We start from the raw sequence: 17,671 nt of genomic DNA on the forward strand, positions 1-17,671 counted from the left end.
GCTCTGCACATCTGGGTACAAGTCTGTGGATATATGTCTTATTTCCCTTGGGCAAATACCCAGGAGAGCAATTGCTTTGTCGTTCGGTAAGTGTATGTTTAACTTTATAAAGACCAGCAGACTTTCCCCAGGGTGCTTGTGCCGTCTGTTGCCGTCTTCACTTGAACTTCCCGTGTGATGGATTTAATCAGCATGATCCTGATTACGGATGTTGTTGACTGTCTTTTCTTGTACTTATTGGTCATTCGTGTACCTTCTTTTGTGAAATGTCTAAGATTTTGCCTATTCTTTTCTTTTGGTTTGTTTTATTGAGTTGTAAGAGTTCTGTTTTTTTATCTGGATGCAGGTTCTTTGCGGGAGGTGTGTATATATATATTGCAGATATTTTCTCCTAGTCTCTGGCTTGTCTTTTCATTTTCTTAGTGGTATCTTTTGCTGGTTTGTTTGTTTTTAAGTCTTCTCTGCCCCCAGCGTGGGGCTCGATCTCAAGACCCGAGATCAGGAGCTACATGCCCTGCTCACAGAGCCAGCCAGGCTCCCCTCTTAGTGCGATCTTTGGAAGAACAGAAGTTTTTCATTTTACGAAGTCCAGTTTATATATTTTTATCTTTTATGGTTAATACTTTTTTATGTGCCATCAAAGAATTTTTTGCCAATATCAAAGTCATGAAGATTAAATTTTTTTTCTAGGGATTCTGTAGTTCTAGCTTTATATTCCAGTCTGATCCATTTTGAGTTACAGGGTGTATATGAAGGACAGTAGCGAGTGTCTGCATCCTCCCATGGGTATCAGTTATTCTAGTGTCTTGTTGAAAAAGACTGTTTCCTCCCTGTCGAGTACCTTAGCAACTTTGTCTAAAATCATTTGGCTACATTTTTATTGCATGAATGAGAAAATGGATTTTACATATTATTTCTCTGAAGGCAGCTCAAGATCTCGCAGTGTTCTAAAGTTTCATAATGAACATTCATGTTTATACTCAGGTGAATTATTTCTTAATTAAAAAATCCATTACAGAGATATGACAAATAACTGCAATAACCCTAGACCGGATCCTGGACTGGAGGGATAAAAATGCTATAAAGAGTATTAATAGGTCAAGTGACAAAACTGGAATAGGGATAATAGATTGGGTAAAAGTTTTGTGTTCATGCAAGTTCACGAAATTGACAGTCGTGCTGAGGTAACGTAAGAGAATGTCCGTTTTTAATAGATACACTCTAAAGTTTTTAGGAATAAAGGACCATGATGCATATAATTTACTCTCAAATGATTAAAGAATGTGTGTGTGTGTGTGTGTGTAGAGTGCGAACGATGGAGCAGGTGTGTTCAAAGCAGGTGAATCTGAATAAAGGGTGTGTACCACTTCTGCTACCTTGAAATTACTTATTTCCAAGTGGAAAGTTTTTTCTTTTCAAATAAAAAGTTAAAAAAAAAATCCATACATCAATTTGTTAGTATTTGCCTTTTCCGAAAAAGTAGGATTAAACGTATTAAAATAGCCCAAAGCCCTCAGTTTGTTTCCCAGAGTCCTTAGTCTCTCATGGTTCATTCCCCCTTCTGTTTACCCCCCCTTTCTTTCTTCCCTTTCTTCTCCTACCGATCTTCCTACTTCTTATGTTCCATAAGTGAGTGAAACCATATGATAATTGTCTTTCTCTGTTTGACTTATTTCGCTTAGCATTATCTCCTCCAGTCCCATCCATGTTGCAGCAAATGTTGAGAAATCGTTCTTTTTGATGGCTGAGTAATATTCCATTGTATATATGGACCACATCTTCTTAATCCAGTCATCTGTTGAAGGGCATCTTGGCTCCTTCCACGATTTAGCTATCGGGGGGGGGGGATGGGATAGGCTGGTGATGGCTATTAAGGAGGGCACATATTGCATGGTGCACTGGGTGTTATACGCAAGTAATGAATCATGGAACTTTACATGAAAAACTGGGGGTGTACTGTTTGGTGACTAACATAATATAATAAAAATATTATTATTAAAAAAATAAAATAGCCATTATGGTGATTTTTTTAGAAAGCTAGGTTACTGTGCTTATCTTGTTCGAAATGTAAATAGAAATTTACTTGAAAAATAAATGGCCATTTTAGATGTAATCTATTGAATTTTTAAGTATTTTATGATGATGGCTTATGTTGCAAATTCTCAGTCCCTGAAATCCAGCTCTGAGTTCTTTTGGGTAAACTGGCCTATTTGAAATTTTCTGTTGATAGTTTCTATTTCTTACAGTATCTTTAAGTACCTAGTTTGGTTGATGTGAGTGATTTAAAATTATTAAGAGCCCTGTGCACAAGATCCCTGTGTATGTCTTAGGAAGATGGGATCACTGTTAAATTCAGGCATCACTCCAAGGACTTAATGTGAACCCAGCTTTGTTTTACCAAGTACTGTTTTGTATTTGATCTATTTTCTGCTACAACAAAATCAATGGAAGAAGCTGTATAATCTGCCAGATACAGGTGATCTGTTCCAGGGCAGAAATGGGAAAGGGTTTAGAGTGAAATCAGCACAGCCAGTAAGTTCTCATAAGGTGATGCTTAGTTGACCTGGTCAGTGAGAGCCATTCGATCCATTTACCATGGTCAGTAGAGCCATTTTGTCCACTTGCAATGGACAGTGAGAGCTACCTTGTCCACTTAATGATGGCCAATAAGAACCATCTTGTCCACTTACCATGGTCAGTGAGAGCCATCCTGTCTGCTTACAATGGTCAATGAAAGCCATCTTGTCCATTTATCATGGTCAATGAGACCCATCTTGTCTGTTTGCAGTGGTCAATGAGAGCCGTCTTGTCCACTTTCCATGGTCAGTGAGAGCCATCTGTCCATTTATCATGGTCAATAAAAGCCATCTTGTCCACTTACCGTGGTCAACAAGAGCCATCTTGTTCACTTACTGTGGTCAGCGAGAGCCATCTTGTCCACTTACCGTGGTCAACGAGAGCCATCTTGTCTACTTACCATGGTCAATGAGAGCCATCGTGTCCACTTACCATGGTCAATGAGAGCCATCTTGTCCACAGGGGGGACCCATTGGTGTTTTATCTCATCACTTGTCCCGCTGAGCGTCTTAATTGACTTAATTCAGGGACTCGCTTTTCTTCATCTCCAGTCATGTAGTGAAGTTTAATTACACACAGTATACTCTATGTAAGTAAATCTCAGTACAACCTGGATTCAGACACCCCTAATTTAGTCTTTTCAGTTCTGCTGTTTTGCTATCTGCCCTGTTTCACATTCCTCTCATTTGCTGAGTATTTTCTGAGCTTATGACATTGTTCTCTAAACTTTCTGACCTCTCCAGAATCTTCCTGATGGGTAGGGCTATCTTGAATCTTGCCAGTATTCATGCTGGTATTTTCTTCAGGTCTCTCTGTGTCGCATAGTGTCCAAGTTCACTGTCTTTGACTATGTTAACTGTGCTGACCTAGACGGAGTATAACAACGGTGTGGATGGAGCTCCAGCCTGTGATTTTGAGCTCATATTTATCTCACGATGAGGACGAAATAATTCTGGATAGCAGGCAGGGCAGTGGAAGAGGGTTGTTTGTCTTTCACCTGTCATTGGGCGTGATCTTACCTTATAGATTCTCCTGAGATGGATGCCTGCCCCTCAAATGCCTCCTCTCTTTCTCGGGGGCCTATTGGGTGGGTGCATGTACGTAGCTCTCCTTAATGGTGGTGAGCAAGTGCCTGGGGGCAGTTCCGCCAACGGTGCAGGGACCCTGCTTCCAGAGCCAAATCACTGCCAGTTCAGGAGCAAACACAGCTTTGCCTCGCCTTGACCTTCCTGGGTACCTGTCAGGTGACGATAGAGATTCAGTCACAGAGCGATTTCTTTCTTATGCAAGAAACAAACCGTCCTTTTTAGAGAAAAGTCTGAATTGAACAACTTGAAAATGCTTTTAGGAGATTTAAAATACTAACTTTTTAAAATGTAAGTGTCCACAGTGATAGAAAGTTGTGTTTTAAAATTTCAGTTCATATATTTTCTAACTTTTTTCAGATCTCTCAGGCCCCTTTGGGAATCTCTAGATTCCTGGGATTCGGACATTTTCTTCCAGCCTGTGAATGAACTTGGAGCACCCAGTTATAGTCTCTGGTCTCTGGGGCTCCAGAGGTCTTGTCTTGGCACCTGTGACTTGGAGGAGGGGGTTCACTGGTGATCACAGCAGACTCCCGGCTGTCGAGGTTTGTTGTGCAGGGAAGGAAGGACGGAAAGAAGGAATTCAGAATGAAGACAGCATTCTTGCATAGACTCCTGTCTCATTTAGCCATTTGCCCTGTTTTGTCTGAAGCCAGTCCTAATGTGTTTCAGCTTTCCTATTTGTCTGCCCCTAGAAACTTGCCCCTCCCTACCTGCCCACCCTTTAGTGTGTGCAATTTGAGGCAGTCGGGAGAGTACATTCCATGTAGGAGCAGTCTGGGCGAGGGAGAACGGGGCAGCCGAGAGACACAGAAGGGCAAAATGAGGACAGAGCGGAGCACAGCACGGTTCTATCCAGCCATTCAGGAAAGGCCTAGAACCAGAGGAGAGAGGGACGGCTTAATCTGTGATGGGAGTCACAGGGCCTCTGAGACGCGTGATCTAAACCAGTGAGTTTTCCTGAGAGGCCCTGCTTTTCCTGACACCGGGACCGAGGAGAAGCTGTTTCTTTAGACCTTCACTAAGAGTACCTTCTCCACCCGTCTCTCCAAGAGGCAGCAAATTTCTCACTGCTCTGTCTGCTGGCTTGTGCTGAGGGCAGGAAGCTTAGATTAATGGTCCTTTGGGTGGATACCAAGAGGACACCGAGCACACAGGTAGCTCTCTGATGGCCCGTTTTGATGTAGTAATGACACTGAGATCACTTAGAAGCATGAACGCACCACATGCCCTTCAGATTATCCTTCAAAATAATCACCACCCAGTTTTGAGATTGGGCAGCAGAAAATTCTGAGTTGATAGTATTGGGTTTTCTGTTAAAAGCCATTCCATATCTTTTAAGGACAGTCATTTAAGGGCAGAATAAGCAGACAGAGTCTTCCTGTGACTTTCAAGGAACTGGCCACTGTGGCCTGCTTCCCCACACTGAGATGGGCCAGCGGCGCGCTCCCGGACAGACCCGGGCTTCCTCAGGAACCCGCGGGGCACTGCCTGACTTGTGGTTGCTTCAGGTTCCACACCAGAGAGCAAGGCTGAGGTCATCTTCGCCTGGAAAGGTTTTAGAGGAGTTGTCTGTGGTGGGATTTAAGAAATCAAAATAAGTGAAAAACAATAGCAAAAAACTGAAAACAAGGCATGTCAGTAAAAGCACTCTTAGAAATGTCAGATTTTAGGCAGGTGCTGTCCTTGCGGCCCCCGCCCCCCCCCCCCAGCTCCTGCTGAATTCTTCCTTGATATAAGCCAAGGTCTTTCGTTCTAGAAAACAGTTGGCCGGTCTGACCAGCATTTAGAAAGCAGCACCAGTTGCCAGGATGTGATGACCAAAATATCAAGAATGCTTTTAAGTTGTGATTCTTCACAGCAAACATACATAGTTTGTGTCCCCAGGTGACAACACCTCTCTGAAAGGAGATGGGTTTTACTCTGTTTAGGACTGCCCTCTGGTCCATCAGGCATTTGGTCCTGCAGGTCTCACCTCTTGGTGGTGTCATGCACGGGCGTCAGTACCCAGGCTGACCCCAGTTCCGTGTGTCCGTAGCTGTGGCTGTGGTGAATGGCCCCTTGACTCTGAGAGGAACCAGACCCTCTCCTGTTGTTTCTGGGACAGTTCTCCCCAAGGGGACAGAGCGTAGCACTGATTATTATTATTATTATTATTATTATTTTTATTTATTTATTCGACAGAGATAGAGACAGCCAGTGAGAGAGGGAACACAAGCAGGGGGAGTGGGAGAGGAAGAAGCAGGCTCATAGCGGAGGAGCCTGATGTGGGGCTCGATCCCATAACGCCAGGATCACGCCCTGAGCTGAAGGCAGACGCTTAACCGCTGTGCCACCCAGGCGCCCCAACACTGATTATTCATGACACTGATCCTGGGACAGGATGTTGCTTGAAAGATCTGGGTTTGCAAGTTGTCGAGAACAGACAGGTGCCTGACAGTCTGTGTGTGTGTGGGGGGGGGGGGCGTCAGTAGAAGATTGCCCCCCAAGCAATAGCAGATGCAGCTGGCTGGGCTTCCTGGGGACTGAGCCCACACTATTCTGAGAGCAAACAAGTTGGCGCGTATTGAAGTGCACAGGTGCGGGCTGGCCGTGTGCGCACGATTCTGGTGGCAGAGACCCTTCAGCCGCACTTCATCTGATGTGTTTATTCCTAGATGCTCTTTAAGGAGGGGTTCCCTGCTCAGGGGGCCTGCAGTGTGCAGTGTTGTTATCCTTTCAGTAGAAGGTTGGAAGAAGGGGGGATGAGGGTAGCACCGTGGTGTTGCTCAGAGCTTCGGGCTCCCATAGTGTTTCTCCCACTAGGAAGGGCCATGGACGTCTTAAATCAGAATCCCCCCTCATTCCTAGCCTTAAAGGCCAAGCCCAGATCCCCGCCCCTTTTGAAAGGTTTATTTATTTGAGAGGGAGAGAGAGAGAGAGAATGTGTGCCTGCATGAGCCAGGGGGAGGGGAGAGCAAAGGGGGAGGGAGAGAGAAAATCTCAAGCAGACCCCTGGCTGAGTGTGGAGTCTGGCAGGGGTCTGGAGCTCATGACCCTGAGATCATGATCTGAGCTGAAATCAGGAGTCAGACGCTTAACCCACTAAGCCACCGAGGCGCCTGCAGATCCTCTCTTAAAAGCAGGTCGTACGTGAGACTTTTGAAAGTTTTCAGAAAATGTTAGTTCAGTTTGGTGGCCACTTGCTGATGTCTTCCCCTGGCCGTCCCCAGCTGAGGCCTGCTGAAAGCCTCAGCTTCTGGCAGTTCTCTTCAGCCCAGCGACTGGAGGGTGCGTCCTGCTTGACTGGCAGTCTGCTGATAGGTCATGAAGGTGACATTTCTCTCTACAGAGAATTGGTGTAGATCCCAGGTTGGAGACAGGATCACCAGTGGCCTCTCCTCGCCCCTGCTCTTTTTCCTCCTGTCTCTGCTCTCACCTGTCTCGTCCCAAGTCTACATGGGTGCTGGGGTGGCTGTTCTGAGAGTTCAGAAGAAAGAACAGCCTCTCTCTGCTTGGTGCAGGCAACCTTTCCCAAGGGCAGCAGGAGTCAGGAAAGGGGTATTGTGAGGTTACGTCATGTCACCTGTGAGCTGGGCCAGCAGGGACAGGAAGGTGCGCTTCCCCCTTCTCTTCCGTGTGGTGAGGGGTTGACTGTTGGGGTAGAGCTTACTGGAGGAGCCCTGCAATCACTCCGGGACCGGGAAGAGCAGGGGTGGATCCCACACCTTCATGTCCCTATAGGTCTTGAAGTAGGGTTTTCAGGCTCCAGGAAGGGTACTTTATTGTCCTTCTATGCAGTTTTCTCAAGTGATATTTTCTATAAAAAAGTTACCAGGATATAGCTACTTTCGCATTCATTGTCCTAAGTAATATCCTGTAGCCTGATAGAGCAGCGTTTGTCTCTCATCAAACCTGATGAGAGATTTGGTAAAGCTCCCCTTCCTCCCCCTTCCACACACAGGCTTCTGTTGGCCACCAAGCAGAATGTGAGTGGTGGAGGCGAGTGGCAGCACGGTGTCTCCTTCCTCCTGGTAGCCCCCAGAGGCAGCCTTCCTCCCTGGCCTCACCCTTCTAAAAAGGTTCAAGTATTCATGGAAAGACTCCCCCCCCCCCCCAGGAATTATTAAGGCAAAATAGCTGAAGATCCACTGTTACTTTGGCCTTAGATTATTCTAGCAAGTCAGTTTGTTGGTTCATAGTGTATTTTGGCCTCCCGGTCCTTGTGAGGCTCTCTCATTGTTGAGGGAGCACGTGGAGCAGAATTTCTGTTTTTGCTTGGTTATCATTGAGGAAAATACCGAGAGGCAGAGTTTATAACTCAGGAGCAAGACATAGGCTTTTTGATAGCATTGACTTTGCTTCGACTCCTGTCTTCCCACATGGGAGCAGTGGGGCGGGTTACCAGGATGGCGTGGGTGGGTGATTTCATCAAAGGAAACCCCTCTGCTTTGTGTCTTTTAGAATGTCGTTCTTTCAGGAGGCTCGACGATGTTCAGGGACTTTGGGCGTCGACTGCAGAGAGATCTGAAACGAGTGGTAGATGCCAGACTGAGACTCAGCGAAGAGCTCAGTGGAGGCCGGATCAAGGTAGGGGGCAGGACGGGCGCGCTAGTCTGGCCGCTCTCCCTCCCTCCCAGGCCACGCTCACCACGGCCGCTCCCCCTCCCACGGACGGGCGGAATAGGAACGGGGCCTGGAGTAGGAACAGGTTCGCATTGGTTTCTCAGCTGCACTGTGAGGTAACATTCGGAGATGTGCTGCCTGAACTCCCTCCAAGAGTGTAGCTAAGGCTGATGGCCGCTGAGCTGGCAGCCGCCCCTTGGCGCCCACGCCGACCATGTCTGCCGGCGGTTTCTCTGTCTTGCGAGAGATGAGGCCTGTTGTGTGACGACCAGCATCTAGGGAGAGGGGACCTGTTTGCAGTGAGGGTCTTTCATATCCTCTGGCCGCATTCTCATTAAACTAAGATAACTAACAGCAGCAGGGAGTTCCCGTGTGTGTTCCTCTGAGGTAATCGTTCTCAATGAGCTGGTGGTGTTCCCTGGGCTTCCAAGCAGGCCCGGGCTCTGGTGTGGGGTACGTGGGAGCAGACACACACCCTTTAACCTAGCGGAATCACACTCTTGGCACAGGGTCTCACAGTAGTTTTGGGACACTCAGTGTTACTTGGAATTAGCTCCACGATGCTAAAACATCTAATTTGTTTAGTAAAAAAAAAATTGGTTCAGTTAGTTGCTTGGATTTTTTACTGTTTAAAATTGCCTATAGCGTTGAGTGATAACCCGTCCTTGACTGGCTTGCTCTGTTCTCTGTACGGCCTGCATGAGGGCTGGGGGCTGGGGGCTGGGTGGATTTGGCAGCGGGAGCGGCTCAGACCCTTCCATTCAGAGGCCACATGGGCTGATGCCACCGCAGAGGGACTTGAATGGAAGGGATGGGCCTCGTGCCATCAGTTGGGAGGAGGCCCCTTGTTGGTCGGGAGTCGGAGCGGAGCTGTGCTCTTGTCCGCTGCGAGGTTATCAGGTGACCCCATGTTACTCTCCTTTCCAGCCGAAGCCTGTGGAGGTTCAGGTGATAACGCATCACATGCAGCGCTATGCCGTGTGGTTCGGCGGTTCCATGCTTGCCTCAACGGTAAGTCCTTGTCTAGACTGCTCGGTGTTTTCGTGTCTGCGTTCTTCGTTGAGTTTGAATGAGGTTGTCCTGTGAAGGTTGAACTGTGTGTGGCACTTTTAGTTCCGGGAGATATGAGAAATATCTTAGAGGTAATTTCAATTGCACAGCTGATCCTTGCTAATTAGGGGTTACAGGTAATATGGGTAAGTGAAATCCAGAAATAACCTCAGACGTCTTGCTTTAATCATTAGTTCCAGTGACTTTTTCAAGTAATTATTCCTTTTTCTCCTCAAATTCGTGAATAGCTAGTAGACTGATAATTTAGGGTGAGCATGTAGTTGGTCCTAAGTAGAGGCCAAATACATTGTAAAGAAATGAAATAAAGTCCTGGTTCGTAGCTCAGGCCTCAGAGGGGTGCAGACCTTCCCGCAGGGGTCTGGCTAAGGAGTGGGGTGTTGAGTCAGGAGAGTCTCTGGCTTGCATCACGGTGTAGGACTCTGACCACCTTTCGGGAAGGTCTCTAGATCCCCTCTAACCGCTGCCCTTCCAGCCCGAGTTCTTCCAGGTCTGTCACACCAAGAAGGACTACGAGGAGTATGGCCCCAGCATCTGCCGCCACAACCCCGTCTTCGGAGTCATGTCTTAGTGTCTGCCTCGACACGGTCACCCGGTCGCGTCACGCTGGTGAGCAGGTGCCGTCGGGGCCCCGACAAGACCGCAGCTCCTGTACATAGTGGCGTTTGGTGTCGATGTTGAGAAGCGTGCTTGCGTCGCCGAGTGCATGAGGCAGTTCAGTGCACGCCATCCGTGTGCCCACTGTCCGACGGCCCTTCCCTCCCCGCCACCCCCCTCCCCCGCCCGCCCCCTCCCCTCCTCGCCTCCCCAGCTTCTAGTTGGCGAATTGAATTCTGGAGGAATTCACCTGCGACTTTAAAAATTGTTAGGAAAAAAACCCAGAAGATGACACAAAATAGTCCCCCCAGGAAAGAATATGGGGCTGCAAACCCTTTTCCTCCCGGCCTATTTTTGTAAATAAAATGTTATAAACTTGAAATACAAATTGATGTTTATATTTCCTATCATTTTGTATTTTCCGGTATTTGGTACAACTGGCTGAGCCTGAGCACGAATAGCTATTGGTGTCCTGGAGTGCCGTAAAAACGTTTCTAATTGTGAGGCATGTTCTGATATATCTGTAGGCAAACAAAATAAAACAGCAAACTTTTTTTGCCACATGTTTGCTAGAAAATGATTACACTTTATTGGAGTGACATGAAGTTTCAACACTAAACACTGTTGTACGAGAATCATTACAGATAATGTATCTTTTCATTTTCCTGTTTGAACTTTCTGGAACTGTTTTATAGAAGATGCCGGTCTGCTGTTGGTGAGTGTTGGATAAAATGCTGCCTTGCACCCTTGTAATAAAAGCAGTTAGACTCTTTATAAAGATTTCCTGTTGTGCTGTGCTGGTCTTTTGGTTTTCCCCTCTGTGCCCATACTTGTTTTAAAGAAGGTTGAAATTTGTTTCCCATCACCGGAGGATTTGGTGATTGGTACCAAGCTTGCGGAAGGAAATTTCCCAGAGTGACGAGGACTGCCTGTCCCCAGTGACCACTCCGTCCTGGAGGTGCTGCAGGTCCTCGGCCTTGCCTGCGGGGCAGGATGTTCCGACAGGTTCCAGCAGCCCTTCTGAGGAATTCAGAATCCTTGCTAAGCTTTTAGTAGCTGCTTCGACGTTTGCTGAGTAGATGGCTGGCTTGAAAGGTACTTTGCTAAATTAAGAGATTCAGTGTTTCTCCATTCTTCATGTAATACGGACGCTACTTTTGAAACTTACTTATGGTATTTGTTCTAAGTCATGAAGTAGGTTTTATTCTCCGAAAATTGGCCTTCATCAAGAGACATTTGGTTTTATTATTTAAGTTTATATGCAAGTGTGAGAATAATAATGTAAATTCTGTGCTCAGCATGGTGAAATCTGAGTTTCCCATGCCGTAGGCAGCCCCTGCTTACTCCTGATTAACTGTCAGCGACCCCAGACCCTGGGTCTGCCTACTGGAGAGTCTCAGACCACTTGGTTCTCAGGATCACTGGACTGTTTCGGTTTCTCCAGGTTTCTGCAGCCACTTTATCGCACCGAGCTCCGCGCCTTCAAGCACACGCATGCATCCCACACATGGTCGCAGGAGCACTGCGGGCAGTGGGACTTTGCTAAGTGCAGACTACGCGTGACCTTATTTAATCTTAACAACAGCCCTAGGAAATCAGAATTACTATGATCCCCATTTTCCAGAGAGGAAACCACGGCTGAAAGAAATTCAGTACGTGATCACGAGCGCAGCTAGGAAGCAGAGAAGTCATGCCTGCTTCTGTCCTAAAGGGTCATTTCACAGCCATCCTAGTAAGACTAGGAGGATAACAGCAACCAGGTGGGAGACTGGGCCATCAGACCCGGTGGCATGAGTCTCTGGAATGATTTCCACTAGATACTGGAATAAAAAGAGTTTGGAAATGGCCATGGGGAGCTATAAAATATTCCCCCTCTAATCCAAATCCCTTGGTAAGTAATGTGTTCTAGGAAGCTACCCATATAGGACATTTTGATGTTGAATTATTTTCATTTTTGTTCATAATGCTTTGCCCGCGCATGTTTTGTCATATGCATTGACTTTGTTGTATTTCACAAGTAAGATAAAAGAGTTGTTCGACTGAGCACTTAGAGCCGTAGTGGGCCCATAGTAAGTATTCAATAAATTCAACGGACGCCATAGTTATTCTGGTATAAGGCAATTATTGTGTCCTGAGAGCCCTACTCATCACAATTGCATTAAAAAATAGTTTTGCTGGGAGAAAAGGATTTTAGGTTTGTGAACTAAATGCATCCCACACATGGTCGCCTTTAGAACTTTCAGTAAGAAAATATTTTCTAAAAAGCTCTCTGTATAGAATTGTAAGATCTAAACATCACCTGGCCTTTCCTTAGTATTACATTGCTGATATAATTGAATCACTTTTATTATCCATGTAAAAGTCACCCTTTGCTGTGGGCACAGCCGCTGCCTTCCCACCGAGCTCTGTGCTGTGAGCCCTTCTTCTACAACCAGCATGAGGATGTCTTCAGTTTGGGTGATGCGTGTTCCATGGACGAGCTTCAGTTGAACGCACTGAAATTTGGTATCACTGGGTGATCTCTGTGGCAGGACAGTGCCAGCATCCTGGAGTGACCGACCTCCAGAAGGGTTCCCTTTCCCTGGAGTGCTCCCAGCATCCCCTGTGGATGAAGCCCCCATGGAGCCAGCTTCTCCTTACCCATGCACCAGTGATGCCCTATGCCCCTTCCCTGGACTAAGGTCCTTGAAAACGGGGGACTGATCTTTGTATCCCCGGGACCTCCCAATGCCTGGCACATGTAAGCGCCCAGTAAATACTGAATCGAGTCCTGTTCACATGGAGACTCCCTCCCTGGTTTTTCCAGGCAGCGTGTGCTCTATACTGAGAAGTGTTACGTGTTTGGGGAACCTCGTACGAAAGCTGGTTTTCCAGTGTCTGGGACATTAACTATCATCATCTTAAGACTGCTAATGATATAAAATCTAGCTCTAAACAGTGATCCCGTAGGCGTTCCATGTACCTGGAACACGTGCCGTAGCACGTCTCGGAGCATGGGCTTCCCTCCGCAGTGGTCACCGTCCGCACAGTGACCCACAAGAGTCCAGCAGAAGAAACTGCCCCACAGACATCTTGAAGACCTAAGTATATTTTATGGTAGTAATAGTTCATTCTCCAACTTAACTGATATGAATAAAGAGCTCTCATGTGACTGAAACACTGATGGGTCTGTGATTAATTCCTTCTTTATGATCCCTCCATTCTATCTCATTTGTAAAAATTACGGTTGTGCCAAACAAGCTTGTGAGGTCAGTCAAGTGCACAGCTTATTTAAAACCGCAAGAGAGCCCCATTAAGAATATTTATCTGTTAAATAATTCTTTACTTAATTGAAGAATATTTCATAATGTTTCTTTTAAAAGTTTCTGTCAGGCTTGTTAAGTAGAAATATAAATTGATTGGCAAAATAATTGTGCGGGTCTCTAATTGGCAATTACATCAATTTCACATGGTCAGATGGAAATAAATCTTTTGGAGAAAAGGAGAAAAGAAAGTATCGCTTGATATTGGTATCATGGAAGGATTTTTCTTTTCTTTTTTTTTTTTTTTTAAGATTTTATTTATTTATTCGACAGAGATAGAGTCAGCCAGCGAGAGAGGGAACACAAGCAGGGGGAGTGGGAGAGGAAGAAGCAGGCTCCCAGCGGAGGAGCCCGATGTGGGACTCGATCCCGGAACGCCGGGATCACGCCCTGAGCCGAAGGCAGACGCTTAACCGCTGTGCCACCCAGGCGCCCCATGGAAGGATTTTTCTAATGTTGAGATGTTAGTTATTTCTACCCTGTATCAGGTCTCAGAAGTAACCAGTGTGTTCCCTGGTTGACTTCTCAGGTTTTACCCTTTTGTTTTTAGCTTGGGCTGGTAGGGATGATTTCTAACTATGTGTGTGTGCACAATAAATGTGTATTAGTTTAGTAGGATTTGCTGCTAAAAATTTCAGAACTTTTTAATTGATAAAAAGGAATATAAATTATTAAAAAATGAATAATTACAAACCTAAGAGTTTATGATGTCAAAATATAAATGATATGCTCGGGCTGTATTTTCAATATTAAGGGATCAGATCAGCTGTCATAATGGGTCAGAGCTCCATTTAATTCACCCTTGGCCACATGAGCACTGACTGCAGATAAATTCTGAATAGTTTCCCACTGGACCTACTCTGGCCTCGAGTAATCTTTCTTCCTGCTTCTGGTCTGTGCTTGGCTGCGGCTCCTGGATGATAGAGGGTTTCAGCGAGGGGCGCTCTGTGTCGTTGGCTCACGATAGTGCAGCGGAGCTGGGGGCATGGGGCACAGCACAGGTCGTCTGAGATCCCGAGTTTGCACCTGGGCGCCGCGCCCGGCTGGTCGTTGGTCCCATGAGTACCAGGTCACTTCTCTGCCTCCCCTCCTTACCTAGTGAGCTGATGGTGACGTGGCCAGAGGGGTCGGTGGTCCTGGTGCCCAGAAGAGGAGCTTGGTGGAAAGGAGACGTGTGAGATGCCTGGGGGGACTGCCATCATGGGAAGGAAGTGACCCGAGGGCGTGGTGTTGCGCTCGCTGCACAACTCCAGGGGGAGCCCTTCAGGCGGCCGGCTATAGAAGCTGCACCCTTTGTGTGTGTGCGACTGATCCTTCAAGTTGTTTTTTTAAACTGGGAAAAGCCGTCCTTGTTGACAGGTTGCTGGGTTCTGGGTGCCGTGCCAATGTCCCCACTGTGTTAGTACACGTATGCTGAGCGCCTGGGAGCCATGGTGTGCCAGCCAGGTGTAATGTGCCCACGGACCTAACTGTCCCCTCCGGTCACAGATTATGACTGACCACGGCCGGGCCCCGGGGGCGAGGCGAAGTGTCGGGTCCGCGGACACAGGGCCTGAGCCAGCACCGGAGCGAGCGGTGATCAGCTGAGATCCCAGGAGTGCGTGGAGGCTGGTCAATGAAGGATGCACGGGAAGAAGGCGCCCAGGAGGAGGTTTCCATGGCAGTTTTCAAGGCAGCGCTAATAGCCTGGGAGGGAGGGCAGCGAGGACGTAAGCGTGTCTGAGGCAGGGCTGGTGTGAGAATTTTGGCCTTTCTCTTATGAATAAAGCACTAAAGCAAGTAAAGAGGGGTTCTCAGATTTGCGCAGACATGTCTGGGAGTTTCTACCATGAGCTGCATGTGCAGCTTTTCTGGAGTCACGGGGCAGTCCTGGAACAGGGGAGGGGACACGAGCTGGACGGGAATGCCGCTCTGGAGCTCGCGAATGGGCTGCTGCAGAGAAGTCCGCACGGGACCAGACGGCCTGCTAGGCAGTGACAATGGGAGAAGCTGACAGCTTTGTCTCACCCTGTAAAACAACGGGCAGAGTTGATTAGGAGCGTCAGAAGGGAGTCAGAAATCAGAATGGCCAGATCGTATGATCTTTAGATGAAGGGAGGGAGCAAACGTTTTGACGTTTAGGGATAATAAAATGTATAGCTGGTGGATGCAGTTTTCAGTCTTAAAATGGAAAGATTTCTCTTGCTGTATTTAGAGATAGTAAGGTCCTTTTGTATCCTTAGCGTGGTGCTGTATTTCTTTTGCAGAAAAAGCTACTGTGATTTGTCCATTACCAGTGAGATTTGAGAGCTATCAAAGAGTTTTGGATAATAGCACGTTGCAGAGAAAGGACTCCTAATAATAATTAGAAATAAGCTATGTAGAGAAATTGTGAGCTGTAACTGTGCCACGGACTGACCGATGCTGTTCCGCTGACGTGTCTCATCTCACTTGGGCGCGTATATGACCTTGGGTTTCTGATTGTGCAGTGGTTTCCTTGAACTGAATTAGTATGTTTTAACATTGATTCATTAGGTCTTATGTTCACAGTAAATTAAATTTTATAGGTAATCGAAACATTATTGCATGATAGAGAATCGCAGCTCTCTGAATGAGAGTTTAAGAATGTTATTCCAATAGGACACACAACTTAACTGTCCCCTAATGGCAAAGGTTAATAGCATCATAAACTTTCTGGAAATACATAGCTTATGTCCTGGTTGATTGACTGTTGAGTAACTTTTAAAAAATTTAATTAAGTTTTTTTAAAGATCTTTTTTTCTTTTTTATGTAGTTTCTACACCCAATGAGGGGCTTGAACTCACGATGACAAGATCAAGAGTCGCACACTCTTCGACTGAGCCAGCCAGGAGCCCCTTTTTACTTAAGTTTTTATTTTAATTCCAGTGTAGTTTACATACAGTGTTACATTAGTTTCAGGTGTGCAATATAGCTGGTCACCTCTGCACATGACTCAGTGCTCATCATGGGAAGTGTGCTCTGTAACCCCCTTCATCTGTCTCACCCATCCCCCCGCCCACCTCCCCTCTGCCAATTGCCAGTGTGTTCTCTGTGGTTGAGAGTCTGTGTCTTGGTTTGTCTCTTTTTTCCCCCTTTTGCTCATTTGTTTCTTTTATTTTTTATTTTTTTATTAAAAAAAATTTTTTAAGGATTTTATTTATTCATTTGAGAGAGAGAGAGAGAGCCAGCGAGAGAGGGAACACAAGCAGGGGGAGTGGGAGAGGAAGAAGCAGGCTCCCAGCGGAAGAGCCTGATGCGGGGCTTGATCCCAGAACGCCCCAAGCCAAAGGCAGACTCTTAACGACTGAGCCCACCCAGGTGCCCCCTACTCATTTGTTTCTTAAATTCCGCATATGAGTGAAATTACGTGGTATTTGTCTTTCTCTGACTGATTTATTTGGACGACAGAGTAACTTTTGAAGGGCCGACAGCACGTGCTTGGAGACTTTATAAACCGTGTGGTTTCCAGGTGGGAGTGCGCTCTGTAGCGTAGTGTGGTCACCAGACTGCACTCGGTGATGTGTGTGATGAGTTTGTGGTGTCTGCGCCCCGAGAAGTCGTTCTATTCATGACGTGGTGAGAGTGGGTGCCTGATCTCTCAGTGACACCTTAGGAAACGGGATATGGAATAACAGTGTTGATCAGGATAGGGCTTAACAACCACAACCTAGGACAGGTTTTCGGGGTTTTGTTCTTTGCTTTTCCAAAAAAAAAAAAAAGAAAAAAAGAGGGAGATAAAAATCACTGATACATTCACACAAAAGGATATACATTTTTGAGTTTACAGTTTTCTTCTTTGATCGTCAACTCCACCATTAACGCTGGATTGCTCTGGAAAGCCTTGGGCTGTGAGCACCGGAATTCTCGCTATGCAGTCCCTACCCAGAGGCGGTGCTCGAGGCCGGTCTGAGCGGAGCAGGAAGTGGGCGTGGTGTTCTCAGCCCCCTATCAGAGATGGGCTTGTGGGACGACGAAGTACTGGCCGTTAGCCCAGGCGTTCGCCGCCGCCTACCCTCCCGACGGCCTCGTCCCCTTGAGGTTGGCGTGTGGGGTGGTGTGAGGCTTGCTGGGCACACGGGCGTCGCACCCGCGAGCCCGTGGACGAGACCAGCGAGGTACACGCAGTCCTGCTGGCGGGGAGCCATGGTGGATACGAAGGGACGGCTTCTGAGGGTGCTTGCTACAGCCGAGGTAGGAGAAACAAGTTCCGGGGCCAAACGTGTTCCAGAAGCCTCGTGTGGAAGTGGGACGTGTGTCCTCAAGTGGACGGGAGCTTCGAGTGGCTGGGAGGCACGGCGTCCTGCGCAGGAGCCCGTGGAGTGGTCTGCAGGCCCGCGTGGGTGCCGCCTCCCGCCAGACCGGTGCCGGCTCTCGGCCCAGGCTCCGGAGGCTGCCGTCTGGGGACCCGTCTCTATGGGGTCGCCCTGGAAGCGCCGC

At 47.2% G+C, this 17,671-nt stretch overlaps 1 protein-coding gene across 6 annotated transcripts in view; it reads left to right on the top strand.

Annotated features, from left to right (window-relative positions):
• ACTR3B (actin related protein 3B) overlaps positions 1–10,712 on the top strand; it is an 81,139-nt gene extending 70,427 nt beyond the window's left edge. For all 6 annotated transcript variants that reach the window (XM_057304575.1, XM_026479204.4, XM_026479206.4 and 3 more), the window contains 3 exons: positions 8,106–8,231; positions 9,195–9,278; positions 9,811–10,712. In XM_057304575.1, coding sequence (XP_057160558.1) covers positions 8,106–8,231; positions 9,195–9,278; positions 9,811–9,906 — 306 coding nt within the window. In that variant the 3' untranslated portion in view covers positions 9,907–10,712. The remainder of the gene's footprint in view (positions 1–8,105; positions 8,232–9,194; positions 9,279–9,810) is intronic.
• The last annotated feature ends 6,959 nt before the right edge of the window (positions 10,713–17,671 follow it).

This window comes from Ursus arctos, unplaced genomic scaffold (genome assembly GCF_023065955.2).
Source record: "Ursus arctos isolate Adak ecotype North America unplaced genomic scaffold, UrsArc2.0 scaffold_3, whole genome shotgun sequence".
NCBI lineage: Eukaryota > Metazoa > Chordata > Mammalia > Carnivora > Ursidae > Ursus > Ursus arctos.